Raw genomic sequence first — 24,891 nt, 5'->3', positions numbered from 1 at the left:
AGGCATCTCAAGTTGCTCTTCTTCTATTTTACTTGATGTGGTACACCAAGTAACAAAACAGAAAAAGTAAACAAAATGGGTTTTCCTTATTATTTATATTATATCCTGATTAATTAATATTAATATTACAAAATATATTCAGAGTATGATTAAAATAATCCTTACTCAATATATTTTATATTAATAATTAAATAATCAATATAAATAATTAAACTTGTACTAGAAAAGAAAAATATAAGAGTTCCCACTAGCACTAGGCCACACAAGCATTCCACTTATGCCTCGCCGAGCCGCGCCGAGCCGAGTTTAAAAACTGAGCCAAATAAAATGTTCACGATCGACTCGTTTATAAACGAGCCGAGCAAAGCCATTTGCTCACGAACAACCGAGCCGAGCCAAACTCGAGCCGAGTTGAGTTGTCCACTAACAGTTCGTATATATTTTTTAATCGACCCAGCTTAAGGTATAGTTCGCAAATACTAGTTTCATCTTATAATTATATACCCACACTCACACCCTAGACTTAATTCTTAATCCATTGGTGTATAATTTTATCAATATATTTCACAAGTCAAGTTTTAAGAATAAAATTAATTTTATTTTAAATTATTTAGACATTCATAACTTTAGAAATCGTACATTACTTTTAAATTGTAGATGTCGATTGTCAAATATATAGTAATTTCTGATATTTCAGTTAAATTGGTTAAAATTAGAAAAGACATATAAAATAAAATAAAGAAAGTAAGCCCCTTTAAGTGGTCGAGAAATATAATTATTAAAAACTATTTTATTTTTTTTCTTAAAAATATTATAATGTTATAATTTATTTTAACAACTCATTATTATAATTTTTTTGAAATTGTAATTTTGGTCGATTTTATCATAGACTCCTCTAATAAAAGTGTGAGATGAAATTTACAGTTAACTTTAATTAGAAATTATTTGTTAAAATAATCAAGCTCCTGTAATATGTATTAAATTAATTATTTTATTTATTATTAAAATATGTATTAAATTTTAATTAAATTAATCATTTTACTTTAAAATAAGTATTAAATTTTAATTAAAAAATTTAAAATCTTTATACAAGTGATTAGTAAATATTTATTATTTGTTATATATAAAATTTTATACGAGCCAAGTCGAGTTACCGAGTTCGAGCCGACTCCGAACTAAACGAGTCGAGTCCGAGCCGAACATACAAATAACTCGGCTCGGCTCATTTAATTAATTAATCAGATTGCAAATTGTTTGGGGAGAGTAATTGTAGCTCTAATTTTCTATACATCCTTCTATCAAAGATACGTATATATCATGGGAATTCACTTTGCTGAACTTAAAAGTAGAAATTTACCAAAATGCCACTTTGCTGTTTATGTCGGAAAAACTGAAAGGAAGAGATTCATTGTTCCATTATCATATTTAAAACATCGTTCATTCCAAAAGTTGTTAAAGCGGGCTGGAGAAGAGTTTGGCTATGATCATCCTATAAGATGTCTTACAATCCCGTGCAATGTGGAAACGTTCATTAGTGTGACTTTCAATTTAGGTTTCTCGAAATAGTGAAACACTTTAAATGCTTAGACTGTTAGACATTTGAAAAAGAGTTTGTTGTATGTAAAAATTACATAAAAGTTATCACACTGTTCACCGAAGAAATCTAGTATTCAACCATTCATAACTCTGCTGTACTAGTCAAATTTATATGACAATACCTGTGAACAAGAATGTTCCACTGATTCATAGGCCGTAGGTATCATACATACTTAAGGCTAATGCAGATTATGTACGTTGCTCCTCTAGGACCACATTCTCATAATTGTCTTTTTTATCCTTCTAGTTAGCTTAAGTACTCTGATAGTATAAGAACATGGTTGTCCTTCTCTATTCCTAGTTTGTTGATTGCTATATGTAAAGAAAGCTGTATGGATTGAAGGCATTATTGAATGATTATCATTTTGACATTTATGGTTGTTTCTCATTTCCAGATTTGTATATTTCTCTATTAGTCTTTATGGTATCAGAGCCATTACATATGCTTATTTGGTTTTGTTTTTAAATTCAACTAATCTGTGTCATACTCTTTCATCATCTCTCTATCTGTTTTTATTTCAGATCTAAGAAAGCTTGAGTGTCTGTTTACCCAAAATGGCGTATGGTCCTTTATCTGTAAGTGTCTCCAAGCTACAATGTGCTTCAGACTATAGATCTTGGAAACGATCGTTTGAAATTCAACTCTCTGCTAAATGCAAATTAGGGTTCTTGACTGGATCTATTCCCAGATATGCTTCTGATGCTGTTCAAGCGGCTCAATGGGACACCTGTAATGACCTTGTTGTGTCATGGTTGCATAGAAATGTTGCTGATGGTATTAAACAGTCCATCCTCTTCATAAACTCTGCATCGGAGGTATGGTCTCAGCTTGAAAAACGCTTCTTGTTAAGTAATGGGTCTTAAAAATATAAGCCCACTAGTGATCTATATGCACTTAGACAAAACAATATGAAACTCAATGACTATTTCACTACCTTGAGTAGCCTCTGGGAGGATATTGAGTCCATGAAAGCACTCCCAGTGATTACCACTGTTGCTGCAGACGTTACAGCCTTTATTTCTGCTATTGATAAATATAAAGCTAAGTCACGTCTTCTTTAATTCTTGAATGGTCTTGATGATATGTATGTTGCTCTTCGCTCTCAACTCTTAATGCAAAATCCCCTCCCTAGTGTTGATGTTGCATTTTCCACTTTACAACAAGAAGAATCACAAAGGGACTTGTTTGGTTCAGTAAATCAAGATGCTGCTGCTATGTATGGCAGATCTCAGAATGAATATAAAGGACCAACTTGTCAGGCATGTGGGCAAAAGAATCACAGTGGGGATAAGTGTTAGACTATGATAGGCTACCCACGTTGGCATCGAAAGTATAAACCCCTCACCTCAAAACCTCAGTCTATTGTTACTACTCCCAAGCAGCCTAGGCGTGCTAACCATGCTGTACAAGAGAGCGCTTCTCCTGATGTGACCTTGACAACTCAACAACTGCAGCAACTTTTGAAAATTTTACCTCAGTCAGCTGCATCGAATAGTGCTTCCTTGTCAATTCCTGATGATGAGCTCGAAAATTGTTTTTCTGGAATGGTGTCTTGTCATATGTCTACGACTGATAACACAACCTGGATTGTTGACTCTGGTGCAAGAGACCACATGACCTTTAGCATTGATATACTGAGCAATGTTCGAGCAGCTCCTCCTGATGTAATTATTAAGTTGCCAACAGGGGCCAGTGCAAAGATTACTCATATTGGAAACTTAATACTGAAAAGTGGTCTTGTCTTGAAAAAGGTTCTTTTTGTTGCCTCAGTTTCAACATAATTTAATGTCTATTCATAGGATGTCTGAGGTCAACAACTATGTGGTCCATTTTTACCGAGAAGGATTCACTATTATTGATGCAGCAACAAAGCAAACACGGGAAAATGGTGCACTTCAAAATGGATTGTATTATCTCAAGGATGAGCTTGTTGTGATCACTACTAACTCTGTCTCGAAGCAGCCAATATCAGACTATGCATTGTGGCACACATGATTGGGACATGCTTCCATCACCAAATTGAGGTATATACCTTTTCTTAGATACCATCCCTTGCTAGTTGAAAAAATATGTGTCACTTGTCCAATGTCTAAGTTTGCTAAACTCTCATTTGACTTGAGTAATTCACATGCTTCTGATAAGTTTCAACTGATACATGTTGACACGTGGGGGCCTAATAGAGTGGCTACAAGAGGAAAATATAAACATTTTCTCACCATAGTTGATGATTACTCTAGAGTTACTTGGGTATATCTCCTACATCAGATATCAGAATTATCTTGCCACCATGAAATCCTTTTGCAACTATGATGGTGTGCAATTCAAACGAAATGTACAAACTATATGGTCTGATAATGCAACAAAGTTTAGTGATTTAAAACTGTCGACAGTTCTATGCAGACAATGGAATATTACACCAAACCTTATGTGTCAATCGATCACAGCAAAATGCTCGTGTGGAACGACGTCATAGATATGTGCTTGAAGTTGCTAGATGCCTTTATTTTCAAGCTGGTCTGCCATTGGAACACTGGGGTGAGTGTGTCCTTGATGCTGTTTATTTGATTAACCGACTTCCAACACCAGTTTTGGAGAATAAAACACCATACGAGACCATGTTTGACGAACCACCGGATTATGATCGTGTAAAAGCCTATGGGCGCCTTGCCTTTGCTGCGAACCCATCTCAAAATGGTGATAAATTCGGCCCAAGGGGAGTCCCGTGTGTCTTTGTTGGATAACCGTTTATTCAAAAGGGCTATACCTTGGATTTTACAAACAAGAAGACATTTATCTCTCGTGACGTGATCTTTCATGAGTCAATTTTTCCTCTCAATAGTGCAAGTTCAGATTCTTATATACAACCTAAGCCTGTGAAGATGCCTCAGCCTAGTGCCTACTGCCATGATGACATAGTGTTTGAGGATGGGCAGCCAACTGATGAGACAAAAAACAATGATTCATACACATCACCACCTGAATAGGAGATCCTCTCGAGTCACTCATAAGCCTGCTTGGTTGGGAGATTATGTGAACAGTGTGCACACATCTGCAAATGTTGCAAGCATTGTTGACATGGTGATAAATGATCATTTTCAGTGTTTCTCAGCAAACTTGACAATTAACAATGATCCTACCAGCTTTAAACAAGTTGTGCAAAGCGAGAATTGGAGAGAAGCCATGAATAGTGAGTTAACAGCCTTGGAAGAGAACAACACTTGGAAAATTACTAAACTTCCCCAGGCAAGAAAGCCATTGGATGCAAGTGGCTCTTCAAAACTAAGTACAATCCTGATGGAATGATTGAAAGGTACAAATCAAGGCTCGTGGTTCTGGGATGCAAACAGATTTATGGCATTGATTATGCAGAAACATTCCCTCAAGTCGCGAAATTAACAGTACAAATGGACGTGTCTAACGCATTCCTGAACGGAGATCTTGATGAAATTATCTATATGAAATTTCCTTAAGGGTACAGTGGCATGAGATCGCGAATTACTGCTGAGTCTGCCCATGCTGCAAATTGGTCAACTGGCGAATGGGTGGGTCAACTTTTAAAATCATTGTACGGGCTCAGACAGGCACCACGCCAATGGTTCAGTCAACTGTCTGAAACATTGCTGAACCTTGGCTATGAGCAATCAAAAACTGACTACAGCTTGTTTACAAAAACCTCGGGTGAGAAAATTACATTGGTGCTTGTTTACGTTGATGACCTTCTTATATCTGGCAACACTAATACGGAGATTGAGCACCTCAAAGCAATGTTGGCTAAGCAGTTTCATATGAAAGATCTGAGTGTAGTGAGCTATTTTCTGGGCCTTGAAATTGCTCGCTCGTCAGCTGGCTTCTTCGTTTCACAGAAGAAATACACGTTGGATTTGCTACATGAATTCGGCATGACAAATGCATCATCCCTCAAATTTCCAATGGACTCACATCTGAAATTAACTCCGACAAGTGGCACGCCACTCACAGATCCTCATCCTTATCAAAGACTCGTTGGAAAACTTATATACTTGACAGTGACACGTCCAGATATTGTGTTTGCTGTGCACATCTTGAGCCAACCATCTTCAGGCAGCAATGAAACTACTTCGATATTTGGGAGGCAATCCGTCTCAGGGTGTTCTCTTGTTATCTGCATCCCGCCCCTCGATACAAGCATACTCAGACAGTGATTGGGCGAATTGTCCGGTAACTCGTCGATCAACATCTGGTTTTTGTTTGCTTCTGGGTGACTCTCCTGTGAGTTGGCAAACAAAGAAACAACAAGTTGTAACTCGTTCAGTATCGCTCCATGGCACTTACAACATGTGAAATAACGTGGTTATTTACTCTCCTGAAAGACATGGGCCTCTCCTCCTTGCCACATACAGTTCTGCATTGTGATAACATGGCAGCACTCTCTATTGCAGCCAACCCAGTGATGCATGCTAGAACCAAACATATTGAAGTGGATTGTCACTTCATACGCGACAAAGTAAAGGCTGGAGATATTAAAACTTCTCATGTGCCTTCTGGGTCTCAACATGCAGACATACTAACAAAGCCACTCTCAGTGAAACAACACTATCACCTTCTGGACAAGATTGGAGCTTAGCTTCCCCTGCGTCTCCAGATCAGCCTGAAGGGGAGTAATGCAGATTATGTACGTTGCTGCTGTGCCACCTTGCATGCCACATCACTATTCTCTCAACAACCACCTCTAGGACCACATTCTCATAATTGTCTCTTTTATCCTTCTTGTTAGCTTAAATACCATTGACTTCTATACGGATAAAATGATGAATGCTAAAGTACCAAATTGGATATAACATTTATTTAAAAATACAGTAAATGTCTTCCAGTAAAGAAAGGTCTGCAAATTACACTTTCTTATGGACCAAGTTGCTGAAAATTTCAACAAAAAAGTTTCTTACAGAAAAGAAAGTACAGCCAACCCTAGTTATTACTTTAAGGCAAAAAAGCAAAGAAAAAATGTCTACAAAAATGTATGATGATCAATTCTGTACATGTTGCAGTCAGTAAAAAAACTGAAGCATCAATCCTGCCTCATAATCCCCCTAAATGAGAAGTGAGATCAAGGAATATATCCTCTCTGCATGGTATTGTAAGTCCAGCATTTTGATGATGAAAGCCGTATTCTTCCTCTGCTTGACTCAACAAGTTCTGAAAAGAAGATTTATTTAAGAATGATAATGGGATCATGAATCGCTTCTTTTCTTGTTCTCCAACATAGACTGCAAAATAACCCTTTGGTACATCTGACATTGTAGAACTTGTGTGCCTGACAGTTAAGGAAGATCTTCGAAGAATTTGTTTAGCTTGGTTAATAAGAGGCATACGGATAGCCATAGATCTGAAGAATGAATATGAAATAATGATCTCTTGAGGACTTGATAATTGAAGAAATCTCAGATAATTGAGCTTGGTAGTTTTGATGAGAGTATCAGATGAATTGCAAGTGTATATATAGATGCACTTTGTAAGGGGATTATATTTCGACAACAACATGAGTGGTGCAAGTACCTTACTTGTGGGGTTAGTGGTAAACAATAGTACATTGGAATTCACATGGCTCTGTTTTGCAACTCAACATTAAGGAGATTACGTAGGGATTTATAGCTACTCGTCTGATACAATAGCTGGCTTTTGATGAGTTGGTCATCAAAGTCGGTTACATAATTCTAAAAACTGGAACAACTTGGCTATGTTTGCACTAATAGCTAAAAATTTCTATTTCATTTTGCAACAGTGACAAGTCTTGACAATCTTGTTTCTCACCTTATGGTACTGCTAAAGTACTCTCTAATTGGTTTTACTTGTCAATGGCTTACCTAACTAGATAAACTGATCAAGGCTTAGTGCACAACTTTGGTCATAATTTCCGAGGGCCACGTGACTCAGACTCCCGTACTGAGCAGTTAGTTCTGTATAAAATCTGAGGAATCCAACCATTTAATTCGATAAGAATTACCAAATAAGATCCTACTATTGAATTTAAAAAATGTCCCAATACAGATATATTTGGTTGCTTAATCGTTTTTAACCTGTGGCAATGAAAAAACTTATTAACTGCATCAACATTTAAATTCAAGGTTTAACATGTCTGGAAAAGTTAGTTGTTTAAGAATGCAAACAGTGACAAAATATAATGTCATGAAACTGCAGAATATTTCATTGAAATATTTCTTACAGAAATGAAAGTACAGTCAACCCTAACTTCAAGGGAATCCACTTTGCTGAACTTAAAAGTAGAAATGTACCAAAAGGCAACTTTGCTGTTTATGTCGGAGAAACTGAAAGTGTTAAATATATGATCCTATCTGGGCCTTCCTCTAACACCTTAAGGTTTTAGATGAGCTGGTTACTCAACATGGTATCAGAGCTTAGGTTAGCGGGAGGACTAAGGTTCAATTCCTAGCCACCTCCAATATTCTCACAATTTATTGTGGACATTAAGGCAATTATTCCCCAAAGATGGGAGCCGGTGGTCCACTCTTCGACCCATAAATGGGCTTTCGAGTGAGGGGGAGTGTTAAATATATGATCCTATTGGGGCCTTCCTCTAACACCTTAAGATTTTAGATGAGCTGGTTACTCAATAGAATAGAAGAAATTCATAGTTCCATTATCATATTTAAAGCATCGTTCATTCCAAAAGTTGTTCAGGCGGGCTGAAGAAGAGTTTGGCTATGATCATCCTATGGGATATCTTACAATCTCGTGCAACGTGGAAATATTCATTAGTGTGACTTTCAATTTAGGTTCCTCGAAATAGTGAAACATTTATAAGTGCTTAGACACTTAGACATTTGAAACAGAGTTTGTTGTATGTAAAAATTATATAAAAGTTATCATACTGTTCAGCGAAGAAATCTATTCAACCATTCATAACTCTGCTGCACTAGTGAAACTCATATGACAATATCTGTGAACAAGAATGTTCCACTGATTCATAAGCAGTAGGCATCATAAACGAGCCGAGCAAAGCCAAGTCGAACACGAGTTTGCTCACGAACAACCGAGCCGAACTCGAGTCGAGTTTAGTTGTCCACTAAAAGTTCGCATATATTTTTTAATCGACCCAACCTAAGGTATAGTTCGCAAATACTAGTTTCATCTTACAATTATATACCCACACTCACACCCTAGACTTGATTCTTAATCCATTGGTGTATAATTTTATCAATATATTTCACAAGTCAAGTTTTAAGAATAAAATTAATTTTATTTTAAATTATTTAGACATTCATAACTTTAGAAATCGTACATTACTTTTAAATTGTAGATGTCGATTGTCAAAGATATAGTAATTTCTGATATTTAAGATAAATTGGTTAAAATTAGAAAAGACATATAAAATAAAATAAAGAAAGCAAGCCCCTTTAAGGGGTCGGGAAATATAATTATTAAAAACTATTTTATTTTTTTTCTTAAAAATATTATAATGACTCACTATTTTAATTTTTTTGAAATTGTAATTTTGGTCGATTTTATCATAGACTCCTCTAATAAAAGTGTGAGATGAAATTTACAGTTAACTTTAATTAGAAATTATTTGTTAAAATAATCAAGCTCCTGTGATATGTATTAAATTAATTATATTATTTATTATTAAAATATGTATTAAATTTTAATTAAATTAATCATTTTACTTTAAAATAAGTATTAAATTTTAATTAAAAAATTTAAAATCTTTATACAAGTGATTAGTAAATATTTATTATTTGTTATATATAAAAATTTTATACGAGCCAAGTCGAGTTACCGAGTTCGAGCCGACTCCGAGCTAAATAAGTCGAGTTTGAGCCGAACATACAAATAACTCGGCTCGGCTCATTTAATTAATTTATCAGATTGCAAATTATTTCTGGAGAGTAATTGTAGCTCTAATTTTCTATACCTCCTTCTATCAAAGATACATATATATCATGGGAATTCACTTTGCTGAACTTAAAAGTAAAAATTTACCAAAATGCCACTTTGCTGTTTATGTCGGAAAAACTGAAAGGAAGAGTTCATTGTTCCATTATCATATTTAAAACATCGTTCATTCCAAAAGTTGTTAAGGCGGGCTGAACAAGAGTTTGGCTATGATCATCCTATAGGATGTCTTACAATCCCGTGCAATGTGGAAACATTCATTAGTGTGACTTTCAATTTAGGTTCCTCAAAATAGTGAAACACTTTAAATGCTTAGACTGTTAGACATTTGAAAAAGAGTTTGTTGTATGTAAAAATTACATAAAAGTTATCACACTGTTCACCGAAGAAATCTAGTATTCAACCATTCATAACTCTGCTGCAGTAGTCAAATTCATATGACAATATCTGTGAACAAGAATGTTCCACTGATTCATAAGCCGTATGTATCATACATACTTAAGCCGTAGGTATCATACATACGTTGCTGCTGTGCCACCTTGCATGCCACATCACTATTCTCTCAACAACCACCTCTAGGACCACATTCTCATAATTGTCTCCTTTATCCTTCTTGTTAGCTTAAGTACTCTGATAGTATAAGGACATGGTTGTCTTTCTCTATTTCTAGTTTGTTGATTGCTATATATAAAGGAAGCTGTATGGATTGAAGGCATTATTGAATAATTATCATTTTGACATTTGTGGTTGTTTCTCATTTCCAAATTTGTATATTGCTCTATTAGTCTTTATGGTATCAGAGCCATTACTTATGCTTATTTGGTTTTGTTTTTAAATTCAACTAATTTGTGTTATACTCTTTCATCATCTCTTAATCTGTTTTTATTTCAGATCTAAGAAAGCTTGAGTGTTTATTTACCCAAAATGGTGAATGGCACGACATTATCTGTAAGTGTCTCCAAGCTACAATGTGTTTCAGACTATAGATCTTGGAAACGATCGTTTGAAATTCAACTCTCTGCTAAATGCAAGCTAGTGTTCTTGACTGGATCTATTCCCAGATATGCTTCTGATGTTGTTCAAGCGGCTCAATGGGACACCTGTAATGACCTTGTTGTTTCATGGTTGCATAGAAATGTTGCTGATGGTATTAAACAGTCCATCCTCTTCATAAACTCTGCATCTGAGGTATGGTCTCAGCTTGAAAAATGCTTCTTGTTAAGTAATGGGTCTTAAAAATATAAGCCCACTCGTGATCTGTATGCACTTAGACAAAACAATATGAAACTCAATGACTATTTCAGTACCTTGAGTAGCCTCTGGGAGGATATTGAGTCCATGAATGCACTCCCCGTGATTACCACTGTTGCTGCAGATGTTACAGCCTTTATTTCTGCTATTGATAAATATAAAGCTAAGTCACGTCTTCTTCAATTCTTGAATGGTCTTGATGATATGTATGTTGCTCTTCGCTCTCAACTCTTAATGCAAAATCCCCTCCCTAGTGTTGATGTTGCATTTTCCACTTTGCAACAAGAAGAATCACAAAGGGACTTGTTTGGTTCAGCAAATCAAGATGCTGCTGCTATGTATGACAGATCTCAGAATGAATATAAAGGACCAGCTTGTCAGGCATGTGGGCAAAAGAATCACAGTGGGGATAAGTGTTGGACTGTGATTGGCTACCCACGTTGGCATCGAAAGTATAAACCCCTCACCTCAAAACCTCAGTCTATTGTTACTACTCCCAAGCAGCCTAAGCGTACTAACCTTGCTGTACAAGAGAGCGCTTCTCCTGATGTGACCTTGACAACTCAACAAATGCAGCAACTTTTGAAAATGTTACCTCCGACAGCTGTATCGAATAATGCTTCCTTGTCAATTACTGATGATGAGCTCGAAAACTGTTTCTCTGGAATGGTGTCTTGTCATATGTCTACGACTGATAACACAACCTGGATTGTTGACTCTGGTGCAAGAGACCACATGACCTTTAGCATTGATATACTGAGCAATGTTCGAGCAGCTCCTCCTGATGTAATTATTAAGCTGCCAACAGGGGCCAGTGCAAAGATTACTCATATTGGAAACTTAATACTGAAAAGTGTTCTTGTCTTGAAAAAGGTTCTTTATGTGCCTCAGTTTCAACATAATTTAATGTCTATTCATAGGCTATCTGAGGACAACAACTGTGTGGTCCATTTTTACCCAAAAGGATGCACCATTATTGATGCAGCAACAAAGCGAATACAGGCAAATGGTGCACTTCAAAATGTATTGTATTATCTCAAGGATGAGCTTGTTGTGATCACTGCTAACTCTGTCTCGAAGCAGCCAATATCAGACTATGCATTGTGACAGACATGATTGTGACATGATTCCATCACCAAATTGAGGTATATACCTTTTCTTAGACACCATCCCTTGCCAGTTGATAAAATATGTGTCACTTGTCCAATGTCTAAGTTTGCTAAACTCTCATTTGACTTGAGTAATTCACATGCTTCTGATAAGTTTCAACTGATATATGTTGACACGTGGGGGCCTTATAGAGTGGCTACAAGAGGAAAATATAAACATTTTCTCACCATAGTTGATGATTACCCTAGAGTTACTTGGGCTCAGACAGGCACCACGCCAATGGCTCAGCAAACTGTTTGAAACATTGCTGAACCTTGGCTATGAGCAATCAAAAACTGACTACAGCTTGTTTACAAAAACCTCGGGTGAGAAAATTACATTGGTGCTTGTTTACGTTGATGACCTTCTTATATCTGGCAACACTAATACGGAGATCGAGCACCTCAAAGCAATGTTGGCTAAGCAGTTTTATATGAAAGATCTGGGTGCAGTGAGCTATTTTCTGGGCCTTGAAATTGCTCGCTCGTGAGCTGGCTTCTTCGTTTCACAGAAGAAATACACGTTGGATTTGCTACATGAATTCGGCATGGAAATGTTAGGACCTGTCCAGTCCTTATATTTCTATATATATATATATAGAAATGAATTCTTTTATTGATAAACACACACACAACTAGGTGGTATTCGAGAGACCACCCACTCTCCACAAACACACATAAGTCATCTTATTTCTTCCTTCCCTAACATATAAATGGCTTCCCTATTTATAACCCCAATCTCAACTCACAATCCCTAAATTAAAGCTAAAATATTATTATTCTCACCAAATCCTTCCTTTGAAATCCATAACTGATGCACACACTAATTATTCAGATTTGTACTGATTTAAAAATTATTCTATTTATTATGTTTCCTAACATTACCGGCCGCCCAAACTTGAACCTTGTCCTCAAGGTTCAAATGAGAAAATAGTTTCATTCTTTCTTTTTCCTTTTCTTTCTAGTCGAGAACCCCTGGCTCTCCGCCAATAATTTTCTAAATTCCTCCCAAGTACAAGAAGGTGCTTGACATTCCCCACAATTGTACAAGAACAAAGGATCGTGTCTCAAGTATACTACAACTGACCAGACCTTCTTAGTTGGTGATGAGAGGTTACTAATTTTAACATAACGTTCAGCCTCCAACGACCGACCTTCAAGTTTTACGCACGACCGACCTTCAAGTTTTACGCCTTCGAACATGACTGTTTCAATTCTTCGCGATAAAGAGTCCATGGATGCACTTGGATGCGATGAGACATTAGACAAACAAGTCTCTTGTTCTTGAAGTTTTCCAAAACCAATCATTTCAGAATCTGATTTAAGATCTCTTTCAATCGCTTGTACTCCCTTCAGCTTCTCCTCAATTTCGTGGACCGAATTCGTGACCCGTTTCAAGCCTTGCTGATTCTCAACAACAGACGGTGATGGTCCACTAGTCTCGCAACTATAGCTGTCCATTTTTGCAAGTATGGCAACCATACCTTCTTTGAGGAATGAAATGTCATTTTGAAGCTTTTCAATGTTGAACTTCTGATATTCTGCTTGCATTATTTCAGTTTTTTTTCTAAGTCGTCGATTTGATACAACTTGTTTTGTACCTATCGTTGCCCCGAGAACAACGTTGCCACAAGAACAAAGGTGCTCTGATACCACTGTTAGGACCTGTCCAGTCCTTATATTTGTATATATATATATATAAAGAAATGAATTCTTTTATTGATAAACACACACACAACTAGGTGGTATTCGAGAGACCACCCACTCTCCACAAACACACATAAGTCATCTTATTTCTTCCTTCCCTAACATATAAATGGCTTCCCTATTTATAACCCCAATCTCAACTCACAATCCCTAAATTAAAGCTAAAATATTATTATTCCCACCAAATCCTCCCTTTGAAATCCATAACTGATGCACACACTAATTATTCAGATTTGTACTGATTTAAAAATTATTCTATTTATTATGTTTCCTAACATTACCGGCCGCCCAAACTTGAACCTTGTCCTCAAGGTTCAAATGAGAAAATAGTTTCATTCTTTCTTTTTCCTTTTCTTTCTAGTCGAGAACCCCTGGCTCTCCGCCAATAATTTTCTAAATTCCTCCCAAGTACAAGAAGGTGCTTGACATTCCCCACAATTGTACAAGAACAAAGGATCGTGTCTCAAGTATACTACAACTGACCAGACCTTCTTAGTTGGTGATGAGAGGTTACTAATTTTAACATAACGTTCAGCCTCCAACGACCGACCTTCAAGTTTTACGCACGACCGACCTTCAAGTTTTACGCCTTCGAACATGACTGTTTCAATTCTTCGCGATAAAGAGTCCATGGATGCACTTGGATGCGATGAGACATTAGACAATAAAGTCTCTTGTTCTTGAAGTTTTCCAAAACCAATCATTTCAGAATCTGATTTAAGATCTCTTTCAGTCGCTTGTACTCCCTTCAGCTTCTCCTCAATTTCGTGGACCGAATTCGTGACCCGTTTCAAGCCTTGCTGATTCTCAACAACAGACGGTGATGGTCCACTAGTCTCGCGACTATAGCTGCCCATTTTTGCAAGTATGGCAACCATACCTTCTTTGAGGAATGAAATGTCATTTTGAAGCTTTTCAATGTTGAACTTCTGATATTCTGCTTGCATTATTTCAGTTTTTTTTCTAAGTCGTCGATTTGATACAACTTGTTTTGTACCTATCGTTGCCCCGAGAACAACGTTGCCTCAAGAACAAAGGTGCTCTGATACCACTGTTAGGACCTGTCCAGTCCTTATATTTGTATATATATATATAAAGAAATGAATTCTTTTATTGCTAAACACACACACAACTAGGTGGTATTCGAGAGACCACCCACTCTCCACAAACACACATAAGTCATCTTATTTCTTCCTTCTCTAACATATAAATGGCTTCCCTATTTATAACCCCAATCTCAACTCACAATCCCTAAATTAAAGCTAAAATATTATTATTCCCACCAAATCCTCCCTTTGAAATCCATAACTGATGCACACACTAATTATTCAGATTTGTACTGATTTAATAATTATTCTATTTATTATGTTTCCTAACAGGAAAATGCATCATCCACAAATTTCCAATGGACCCTCATCTGAAATTAACTCCGACAAGTGGCACGCCACTCACAGATCCTCATCCTTATCAAAGACTCGTTGAAAAACTTATATACTTGATAGTGACACGTCTAGATATTGTGTTTGCTGTGCACATCTTGAGCCAACCATCTTCAGGCAGCAATGAAATTACTTCGATATTTGGGAGGCAATCCGTCTCAGGGTGTTCTCTTGTCATCTGCATCTCGCCCCTCCATACAATCATACTCAGACAGTGATTGGGCGAATTGTCCGGTAACTCGTCAATCAACATCTGGTTTTTGTTTGCTTCTGGGTGACTCTCTTGTGAGTTGGAAAACAAAGAAACAACAAGTTGTAGCTCGTTCAGTATCGCTCCATAGCACTTACAGCATGTGAAATAACGGAGTTATCTACTCTCCTGAAAGACATGGGCCTCTCCTCTTTGCCACCTGCAGTTCTGCATTGTGATAACATGGCAGCACTCTCTATTGCAGCCAACCCAGTGATGCATGCTAGAACCAAACACATTGAAGTGGATTGTCACTTCATACGCGACAAAGTAAAGGCTGGCGATATTAAAACTTCTCATATGCCTTCCGGGTCTCAACTTGCAGACATACTAACAAAGCCACTCTCAGTGAAACAACACTATCACCTTCTGGACAAGCTTGGAGCTTAGCTTCCCCAGCGTCTCCAGCTCAGCCTGAAGGGGAGTAATGCAGATTATGTACGTTGATGCTGTGCCACTTTGCATGCCACATCACTATTCTCTTAACAAACCACCTCTAGGACCACATTCTCATAATTGTCTCTTTTATTCTTCTTGTTAGCTTAAGTACTCTGATAGTATAATGATAGTATAAGGACATGGTTGTCTTTCTCTATTCCTAGCTAGTTTGTTGCTTGCTATATGTAAAGGAAGCTGTATGGATTGAAGGCATGATTGAATGATTATCATTTTGACATTTATGGTTGTTTCTCATTTATGTATTAAAAAATGAAGCCGAAACATAAAAATTAAGGTATGAATGAAAAGATGATGCCAGAGATGAAATTCTATCTGATCCTCAATTATCTGACACAACCTAATTAAAATGAAATGAAATTGAAAGGTTGGAGATAATTTCGGTAATTTTCGCAAAAAAAAATAAGTTCTTTAAAAATCCTACCATTGACTTCTATACGGATAAAAGGATGAATGCTAAAGTACCAAATTGGATATAACATTTATTTAAAAATACAGTAAATGTCTTCCAGTAAAGAAATGTCTGCAAATTGGGCTTTCTTATGGATCAAGTTGCTGAAAATTTCAATAAAAATATTTCTTATATAAAAGAAAGTACAGCCAAACCTAGTCATTACTTTAGGGCAATAAAGCAATGAAAAAATGTCTACAAAAATGTGTGATGATCAATTCTGTACATGTTGGAGTCAGTAGAAACTAGAAAAGGCCTGACTCATAATCCCTCTAAACGAGAAGTGAGATCAAGGAAAATATCCTCTCTGCATGGTATTGTAAGTCCACCATTTGGATGATGAAAGCCATATTCTTCCTCTGCTTGACTCAACAAGTTCTGAAAAGAAGATTTATTTAAGAATGATAAGGGGATCACAAATCGCTTCCTTTCTTGTTCTCCAACATAGACTGCAAAATAACCCTTTGGTACATCTGACATTGTAGAACTTGTGTGCCTGGCAGTGAAGGAAGACCGTCGAAGAATTTGTTTAGCTTGGTTAATAAGAGGCATACGGATAGCCATAGATCTGAAGAATGAATAAGAAATATTGATCTCTTGAGGACTTGATAATTGAAGAAATCTCAGATAGTTGAGCTTAGTAGTTTGGATGAGTATCAGATGAATTGCAAGTGTATATATAGATGCACTTTGTAAGTGGATTACATTTCGACAAGAACATGAGTGGTGCAAGTACCTTACTTGTGGGGTTAGTGATGAACAATAGTACATGAAGCACATGGCTCTGTTTTGCAACTCAACATTAAGGCGATTACGTAGGTATTGAAACAGTCAATTTAAGAATATACATTGGCATTTTGTTACACATGGTTCTGCCTCCTAACAACAACATAATAAATTATGTAGGGTTTTTGATGAGTTGGTCATTAAATTCGGTTACATAATTCTAAAAACTGGAACAACTTGGCTATGTCAGTGGCTTACCTAATAGCTGAATGTTTCTATTTCATTTTGCAATAGTGACAAGTCTTCTTGTTTCTCTTACCTTATGGTACTGCTAAACTCTGATTGAAAAAGAAGATCGGCTACAGTTCTTTAGATGTGGACATGGCAAAATCTTTGCGAAGCAAAAAATAACTAATTTAAGCACTGCTACAGATCTTTGATTGATCATCAAAAAATCAGCTATTTGAAGTACAATGGAATAAGTTAAACGCCAGTTATGTATACTATGCATTTTAAAGATAACCGTTTAAGTACATGGTATGGTATTAAAAATAACTGCATAGGCTGTTTATTTTGCGCCTGCCAACACACTGCAATTTGAATGTTTGTCTACTACGAAATGGAAGACTGGAACTCTCCTAAGATGCTCATTCCATAGATGACGAATACATTGTTGGTTGGTTTACAACGATACAAGTTGTAATCTAGTGACAATACAGTTTAATTCTTGATCTAAACTATATATCTCTACAAACTATGCAAAATTCATGCTGTACCTAACAGAGAAACCTAGGTTTTAATGTCTAACTAGTTAAGAGTTCCTTTCACAGTATCAAGTACTGAAACTTCAACTTTGGCATTTTAAACAACTATGTATATAACTAACTAACAGTTCCTTTTTACGGTGATTATCAAGATGTTTTTATAAATTCTGTTTTGTAAATTAACGATGTGGATAACATAGATATATAGGTCACTTTCTGGAATTAGTTTTAGGTACTCTTGTACTTTCTTCCCAAGACAAGACATTTGTTTTTTCTTACATTTTCCTTGGATCCATCATTCTTTTTTGTAAATACTCATTTGCATCCCTTCAGATTAATTGTCTAGACTTGATGGCCACTCAACTATATATATTTGCACACACAAGCAGATACACTCCAATAACTCATTTACTCAATCTAAGTTAATCCCTACATCATATTGAAGAGTAGTTCCTGGAAAGTTCGTGCCTAGCTTCCGTTTATTTACATACCTAAGTAAGATACATATATCATGGCAATCCACCTTCCAGGGTTTAAAAGTAGAAATGTACCAAAAGGCCACTTTGCTGTTTACGTGGGAGAAAATGAAAGGAAGAAATTTATAGTCCCATTATCATATCTGAGGCATCATGCGTTCCAGAAATTGTTAGGGCGAGCGGAAGAGGAGTTTGGCTATGATCATCCAATGGGGTGCCTTACAATTCCTTGCAATGAGGAGACTTTCATCAATGTGACCTGCAGTTTGAGATCCCACAAATCACGAGGCTATAGATTATAGCGTAAATCCTTAGATTTAGCCTTTAAAAATCAATTTTGTTCAATGTTGTGCAAGAGAGGAGCATAAGATAATTAACAGAATGGAGTTTTAAGTATGATAAATCAAGTACAAACTAATCTATTTTATTTGCCTTTCCAACAGAAACAACAGGTGTCCTCAAGGTGAATTTATAGATTTTTTTTAGGAAATATCAGGAAGCTGATGCTGATATACAATGTAAGACAGCTTCCAGCTAGAAAAGCTTGAATATTAATAAAATTAATAATCGAGTGGAGTTTTAAGATTCAGTCTATAAGTAGGTCCAGTGATGATTCGAGGACTGTTATATCTGCAGGGGAATCAAAACAAGATGGTAAATCCTATGTTACTGGCATTATAAATATACATTACAATTTATTAATACGTCTTTATGTTCGTTATGAATGTTAATAATACCTATGAGTGGCGGGATTCTATAACAGCATAAAGTTGACAGTAAAAGGAAATATCATAATTAACTTTTGCTGTCGTTTTTCTAATAATTTATGTTCCTGTATAACCTCCATAAACAACAAAAATGGCCGTTTAGTAACCGGGAGATCCTAGGTTCTGTTAGTTGCCTTAAGTTAAGAAACTGTCCCCCGAATATGCATTTCCTTTGGATTCACCGTGCTGTTTTTTAACTTCACCTGTAATATTTTTCCAGACAAAACTATTTATACAGAAAGGCAATCCTCGTCACGACTCATCTCATCTCGTACTCATTCAATTTATTATTTATCAGATTGCAAATATCTGTGAACAAGATTGTTCCACTGATTCATCAGCAGTAGGTATCATACATACTTAAGGCATGTATTGAAAAATGAAGCCCAATCATAAAAATTTAGGTATGAATGAAAAGATGATGCCAGACATGAAATTCTATCTGATCCTCAATTATCTGACACAATCTAATTAAAATGAAATTAAATTGAAAGGTTGGAGATCATTTTGGTAATTTCCGCAAAAAAATTTAACTTCTTTAAAAATCCTACCATTGACTTCCATACGGAGAAAACTATGAATGCTAAAGTACCAAATTGGATATAACATTTATTTAAAAATACAGTAAATGTCTTCCAGTAAAGAAATGTCTGCAAATTGGACTTTCTTATAGATCAAGTTGCTGAAAATTTCAACAAAAAACTTTCTTAAAGAAAATGTCTACAAAAATGTGTGATGATCAATTCTGTACATGTTGCAGTCAGTAAAAAGGCTGAAGCATCAATCCTGCCTCATAATCCCCCTAAACGAGAAGTGAGATCAAGGAATATATCCTCTCTGCATGGTATTGTAAGTCCACCATTTGGATGATGAAAACCATATTCTTCCTCGGCTTGACTTAACAAGTTCTGAAAAGAAGAAATGTTTAAGAATGATAATGGAATCACAAATCGCTTTTTTTCTTGTTCTCCAACATAGACTGCACAATAACCTTTTGGCACATCTGACCCTTTAGAATCTGTGTGCCTGGCACTGAAGGAAGATCGTCGAAGAATTTGTTTAGCTTGATTAATAAGAGGCATACGAATAGCCATGGCTGTCAAAAATGAATGAAAAATAATAATTTCTTGATGACTTGATAATTGAAGAACCTTAGATAGTTGAGCTTAATTGTTTTGATGAGTATCTGAAGAATTGCAAGTGTATATATAGATGCAGTTTGTAAGTGGAATATATCTCGACAAGAACATGAGTGGTGCAGGTACCTTACGTGGGGTTAGTGATAAACAATAGTTCATGGACTGCACATGGCTCTGTTTTGCAACTCAGCATCGAGAAGATAATATGGGGATTTATAGCCATTAGTCTGAAATGAAAAAGCAGTTGTAAATAAAAATACTACTCAGTTGGATCTCTATATTCAAAATCAGTATCTTAATTCTGTGGTTGATTAGCTGCTTATTAAGACTGTTCAGGAACATGTTTCAGACATCTATTTATGTAATTATTGTGGCAATATGCATTGAACTGCTAATGTGGAGAATGAAACCGTCAATTTAGGAAGATACATTGGAATTTTGTTACACATGGTTCTGCCTCCTAAAAACAACATAAGAAATTATGTAGGGCTTCTGATGAGTTGGTCATCAAAGTCGGTTACATAATTCTAACAAATGGTAATCAACTTGGTTATTTTCGCATTGATAGCTGAATATTTTTAGTTCATTTTGCAACAGTGGCAAGTCTTGACACAGCAATTCTTGTTTCTCTTATCTTATGGTACTGCTAAAGTACTCTCTTTGCTGAAAAAGAAGATCATCTATTTGTTGCTGTAGGCAAAACTTATTAACTCACAAAGTTAGAGTGTCTGCAACACTGAAAATCCTTGTGCGGTAAGTGTGACTTATTGTGGAAAAATTCGTCAGTGTGACTTGCAGTTTAAGTTCCTTCAAATCGTAAAAATACACTTTGTAAATGCTTAGACATTTGAAACAAAGTTCATTGTAATTATGTAAAAGTTATCATATAGAACTCTGAAAATCTCTGCTGCAGTAGCCATTTTGATCTTGGGCATGAAAATTCTTGCTGCAGAATAAAAGGCCTTCTTTAGTGCAAGGATTTTCGTATTTGCACAGAGATTTTCATGTGGGGATGATCATTTTACTGATGTGTAAAAGAATCGACATTGCTTGAAATTCACAAGTAAAAGATATTTTACGACTTGTTGGAAAATTTGAAGTTTTGTCAAAATCCTAACATTTGGTTGCTCAGTTCTTTGTTACCTCTACTCTATATCACTAATGAACTTTTAACAACTGCGTAAAACTATATTTTCCAGATTTCACATCTCTGCAAATGGGACTTTCTTATAGATTTTGCTAATGTTTCAACTGGAAAAATTCTTACAGAGAAACCCTAGTTATTACTTCAGGCAATAATTTCAACAAAAAATTTCTTATAGATCAAGTTGCTGAAAATTTCAACAAAAAAATTTCTTATATAAAAGAAAGTATAGCCAACCCTAGTAATTACTTTAGGGAAATAAAGCAATGAAAAAATGTCTACAAAAATGTGTGATGATCAATTCTGTACATGTTGGAGTCAGTAGAAACTAGAAAAGGCCTGACTCATAATCCCCCTAGGCGAGAAGTGAGATCAAGAAAAATATCCTCTCTGCATGGTATTGTAAGTCCACCATTTGGATGATGAAAGCCATATTCTTCCTCTGCTTGACTCAACAAGTTCTGAAAAGAAGATTTATTTAAGAATGATAAAGGGATCACGAATCGCTTCTTTTCTTGTTCTCCAACATAGACTGCAAAATAACCCTTTGGTACATCTGACATTGTAGAACTTGTGTGCCTGGCAGTTAAGGAAGATCTTCGAAGAATTTGTTTAGCTTGGTTAATAAGAGGCATACGGATAGCCATAGATCTGAAGAATGAATATGAAATAATGATCTCTTGAGGACTTGATGATTGAAGAAATCTCAGATAGTTGAGCTTAGTAGTTTTGATGAGTATCAGATGAATTGCAAGTGTATATATAGATGCACTTTGTAAGTGGATTACATTTCGACAAGAACATGAATGGTGCAAGTACCTTACTTGTGTGGTTAGTAGACAATAAAACAAATTATAATGTAAAAGAAAAATCACCAAATTTTATTTTTAAAATTTGGCATTTAGGCACACATGGTTCTGCCTCCTAACGACAACATAAGAAACAACAGAATAACAACACATTGGCACTTAGGCACACTATGTAGGGCTTCTTATGAGTTGGTCATCGAAGTCTGTTACATATTTCTAACACTGGCAATCAACTTGGCTGTATTTGCAGTTTTGCAATGATAGCTGGATGTTTCTATATCTACTTGGCTATATGACAAGTCTTACTTTTCTGGCTCTTCTATCACTTTTAACACCATCCTCTCGAACTCTTTAGCATCGAAAAAGCAGGACTGAAAAATGGGAAAAATATAATGAAGAAGCGAGGAATTGAATCTCGAACCTTGTTTCATCAAGAAACGACATTTTCGCTAGGGCTGTAATTCGAGTCGGGCGGCTCGCGAGCTTGCCCGGCTCGAACTCGTTTAAGTGGGCTCGACTCGGCTCGTTTAGTTAAACGAGCCGAGTTCGGACAGAAGTTGCGACTCGTTTAATTACCCGAGCCGGCTCGACTCGACTCGTGAAATTAAACGAGCCGAGTTCGGGTGGAGTTTTTGGCTCGATTAAGTGTAAAATTAAACGAGCCGGCTCGCCCGACTCGTTAATACCGGCTCGTTTAGCTAAACGAGCCGACTCGACTCGACTCGTGAAATTAAACGAGTCGAGTTCGGGTAATGGTTTAGGGTTTAGGCTCGAGTCGAGTTCGAATTATGCCCGGCTCGAAACTCGGCTCGCTCGGCTCGAATTACAGCCCTAATTTTCGCCATCACCAAGGATATAATAAAATGCATTTTGCTCTACCAATTCAGCTACTTCCCCAATAATTTTTAATTACTTTTCTGGCACTTCTATCACTTTTAACACCATCATCTCGAACTCTTTAATATCGAACAAGTAGGAATGAAAAATGGGAAAAATTGAACCTCGAACCTTGTTTCATCGAGAAACTACATTTTCACTAAGGATATATAAATGCATTTTGCTCTACCAATTGAGTTATTTCCCCAATAATTTCCTCCTGCCCGAAGAAAGCTGTCAGTTAAAGCTAAAGCTGCAAACAAACAGAACCGAGCCGAGCCGAGCATAATTTTTTTTTAAACTAGCCGAGCCGAGCCGCGCCGAGCCGAGTTTAAAAACTGAGCCGAAACAAAATGTTCACGATCGACTCGTTTATAAACGAGCTGAGCAAAGCCAAGCCGAACACGAGTTTGCTCACGAACAACCGAGCCGAGCCGAACTCGAGCCGAGTTGAGTTGTACACTAACAGTTCGCATATATTTTTTAATCGACCAGCTTAAGGTATAGTTCGCAAATACTAGTTTCATCTTACAATTATATACCCACACTCACACCCTAGACTTGATTCTTAATCCATTGGTGTATAATTTTATCAATATATTTCACAAGTCAAGTTTTAAGAATAAAATTAATTTTATTTTAAATTATTTAGACATTCATAACTTTAGAAATCGTACATTACTTTTAAATTGTAGATGTCGATTGTCAAAGATATAGTAATTTCTGATATTTCAGTTAAATTGGTTAAAATTAGACTAGACATATAAAATAAAATAAAGAAAGCAAGCCCCTTTAAGTGGTCGAGAAATATAATTATTAAAAACTATTTTATTTTTTTTCTTAAAAATATTATAATGTTATAATTTATTTTAACAACTCATTATTTTAATTTTTTTGAAATTGTAATTTTGGTCGATTTTATCATAGACTCCTCTAATAAAAGTGTGAGATGAAATTTAGAGTTAACTTTAATTAGAAATTATTTGTTAAAATAATCAAGCTCCTGTAATATGTATTAAATTAATTATTTTATTTATTATTAAAACATGTATTAAATTTTAATTAAATTAATCATTTTACTTTAAAATAAGTATTAAATTTTAATTAAAAAATTTAAAATCTTTATACAAGTGAATAGTAAATATTTATTATTTGTTATATATAAAAATTTCATACGAGCCAAGTCGAGTTACCGAGTTCGAGCCGACTCCGAGCTGAACGAGTCGAGTCCGAGCCGAACATACAAATAACTCGGCTCAGCTCATTTAATTAATTTATCAGATTGTAAATTGTTTCTGGAGAGTAATTGTAGCTCAAATTTTCTATACATCCTTCTATCAAAGATAGTATACATCATGGGATTACTTTGCTGAACTTAAAAGTAGAAATTTACCAAAATGCCACTTTGCTGTTTATGTCGGAAAAACTGAAAGGAAGAGATTCATTGTTCCATTATCATATTTAAAACATCGTTCATTCCAAAAGTTGTTAAGGCGGGCTGATGAAGAGTTTGGCTATGATTATCCTATAGGATGTCTTACAATCCCGTGCAACGTGGAAACGTTCATTAGTGTGACTTTCAATTTAGGTTCCTCGAAATAGTGAAACACTTTAAATGCTTAGACTGTTAGACATTTGAAAAATAGTTTGTTGTATGTAAAAATTACATAAAAGTTATCACACCATTCACCGAAGAAATCTAGTATTCAACCATTCATAACTCTTCTGCACTAGTCAAATTCATATGACAATATCTGTGGACAAGAATGTTCCACTGATTCATAAGCCGTAGGTATCATACATACTTAAGGCTAATGCAGATTATGTACGTTGCTGCTATGCCATCTTGCATGCCACATCACTATTCTCTCAACAACGACCTCTAGGACCACATTCTCGTAATTGTCTCTTTTATCCTTCTTGTTAGCTTAAGTACTCTGATAGTATATGGACATGGTTGTCTTTCTCTATTCCTAGTTTGTTGCTTGCTATATGTAAAGG

General features: G+C 35.9%; 5 protein-coding genes across 5 annotated transcripts; 2 read left to right on the top strand and 3 right to left on the bottom strand.

Annotated features, from left to right (window-relative positions):
• Positions 1-2,151: 2,151 nt before the first annotated feature.
• Positions 2,152-2,658, top strand: LOC141704314 (uncharacterized). Its single transcript, XM_074507561.1, has 2 exons — positions 2,152-2,412; positions 2,470-2,658. Exons 1-2 carry the CDS (start codon positions 2,152-2,154, stop codon positions 2,656-2,658), a joined length of 450 nt encoding a protein of 149 aa, XP_074363662.1.
• A 7,753-nt stretch (positions 2,659-10,411) lies between these two features.
• On the top strand, positions 10,412-11,845 carry LOC141704313 (uncharacterized). Its single transcript, XM_074507559.1, has 2 exons — positions 10,412-10,675; positions 10,733-11,845. Exons 1-2 carry the CDS (start codon positions 10,412-10,414, stop codon positions 11,843-11,845), a joined length of 1,377 nt encoding a protein of 458 aa, XP_074363660.1.
• Positions 11,846-16,157: 4,312 nt separating this feature from the next.
• LOC141704321 (auxin-induced protein 6B-like) lies at positions 16,158-16,863 on the bottom strand. The gene has a single exon (XM_074507567.1). It carries the CDS (start codon positions 16,751-16,753, stop codon positions 16,451-16,453), a length of 303 nt encoding a protein of 100 aa, XP_074363668.1. The 5' UTR covers positions 16,754-16,863; the 3' UTR covers positions 16,158-16,450.
• Positions 16,864-19,713: 2,850 nt separating this feature from the next.
• LOC141704312 (auxin-induced protein 6B-like) lies at positions 19,714-20,016 on the bottom strand. Its single transcript, XM_074507558.1, has one exon. It carries the CDS (start codon positions 20,014-20,016, stop codon positions 19,714-19,716), a length of 303 nt encoding a protein of 100 aa, XP_074363659.1.
• A 1,237-nt stretch (positions 20,017-21,253) lies between these two features.
• Positions 21,254-21,943, bottom strand: LOC141704323 (auxin-induced protein 6B-like). The gene has a single exon (XM_074507570.1). The coding sequence runs from the start codon at positions 21,850-21,852 to the stop codon at positions 21,550-21,552; it is 303 nt and encodes a 100-aa protein (XP_074363671.1). The 5' UTR covers positions 21,853-21,943; the 3' UTR covers positions 21,254-21,549.
• Positions 21,944-24,891: the final 2,948 nt, after the last annotated feature.

This window comes from Apium graveolens, unplaced genomic scaffold (genome assembly GCF_009905375.1).
Source record: "Apium graveolens cultivar Ventura unplaced genomic scaffold, ASM990537v1 ctg7706, whole genome shotgun sequence".
In the NCBI taxonomy this organism is placed as follows: domain Eukaryota; kingdom Viridiplantae; phylum Streptophyta; class Magnoliopsida; order Apiales; family Apiaceae; genus Apium; species Apium graveolens.
The sequence above is the reverse complement of the archived record's forward strand: the minus strand, read 5'-3'. Positions and strand labels throughout refer to the sequence as shown.

Excerpts from the sequence above, each read along its gene's own strand:
- LOC141704321 (XM_074507567.1), bottom strand. The coding sequence starts at position 16,753 with ATGGCTATCCGTATGCCTCTTATTAACCAAGCTAAACAAATTCTTCGA.
- LOC141704323 (XM_074507570.1), bottom strand. The coding sequence starts at position 21,852 with ATGGCTATCCGTATGCCTCTTATTAACCAAGCTAAACAAATTCTTCGA.
- LOC141704314 (XM_074507561.1), top strand. The coding sequence starts at position 2,152 with ATGGCGTATGGTCCTTTATCTGTAAGTGTCTCCAAGCTACAATGTGCT. Across the intron at positions 2,413-2,469 it reads TCATAAACTCTGCATCGGAG|CCCACTAGTGATCTATATGC; the intron begins GTATGGTCTCAG and ends TAAAAATATAAG.
- LOC141704312 (XM_074507558.1), bottom strand. The coding sequence starts at position 20,016 with ATGGCTATTCGTATGCCTCTTATTAATCAAGCTAAACAAATTCTTCGA.
- LOC141704313 (XM_074507559.1), top strand. The coding sequence starts at position 10,412 with ATGGTGAATGGCACGACATTATCTGTAAGTGTCTCCAAGCTACAATGT. Across the intron at positions 10,676-10,732 it reads TCATAAACTCTGCATCTGAG|CCCACTCGTGATCTGTATGC; the intron begins GTATGGTCTCAG and ends TAAAAATATAAG.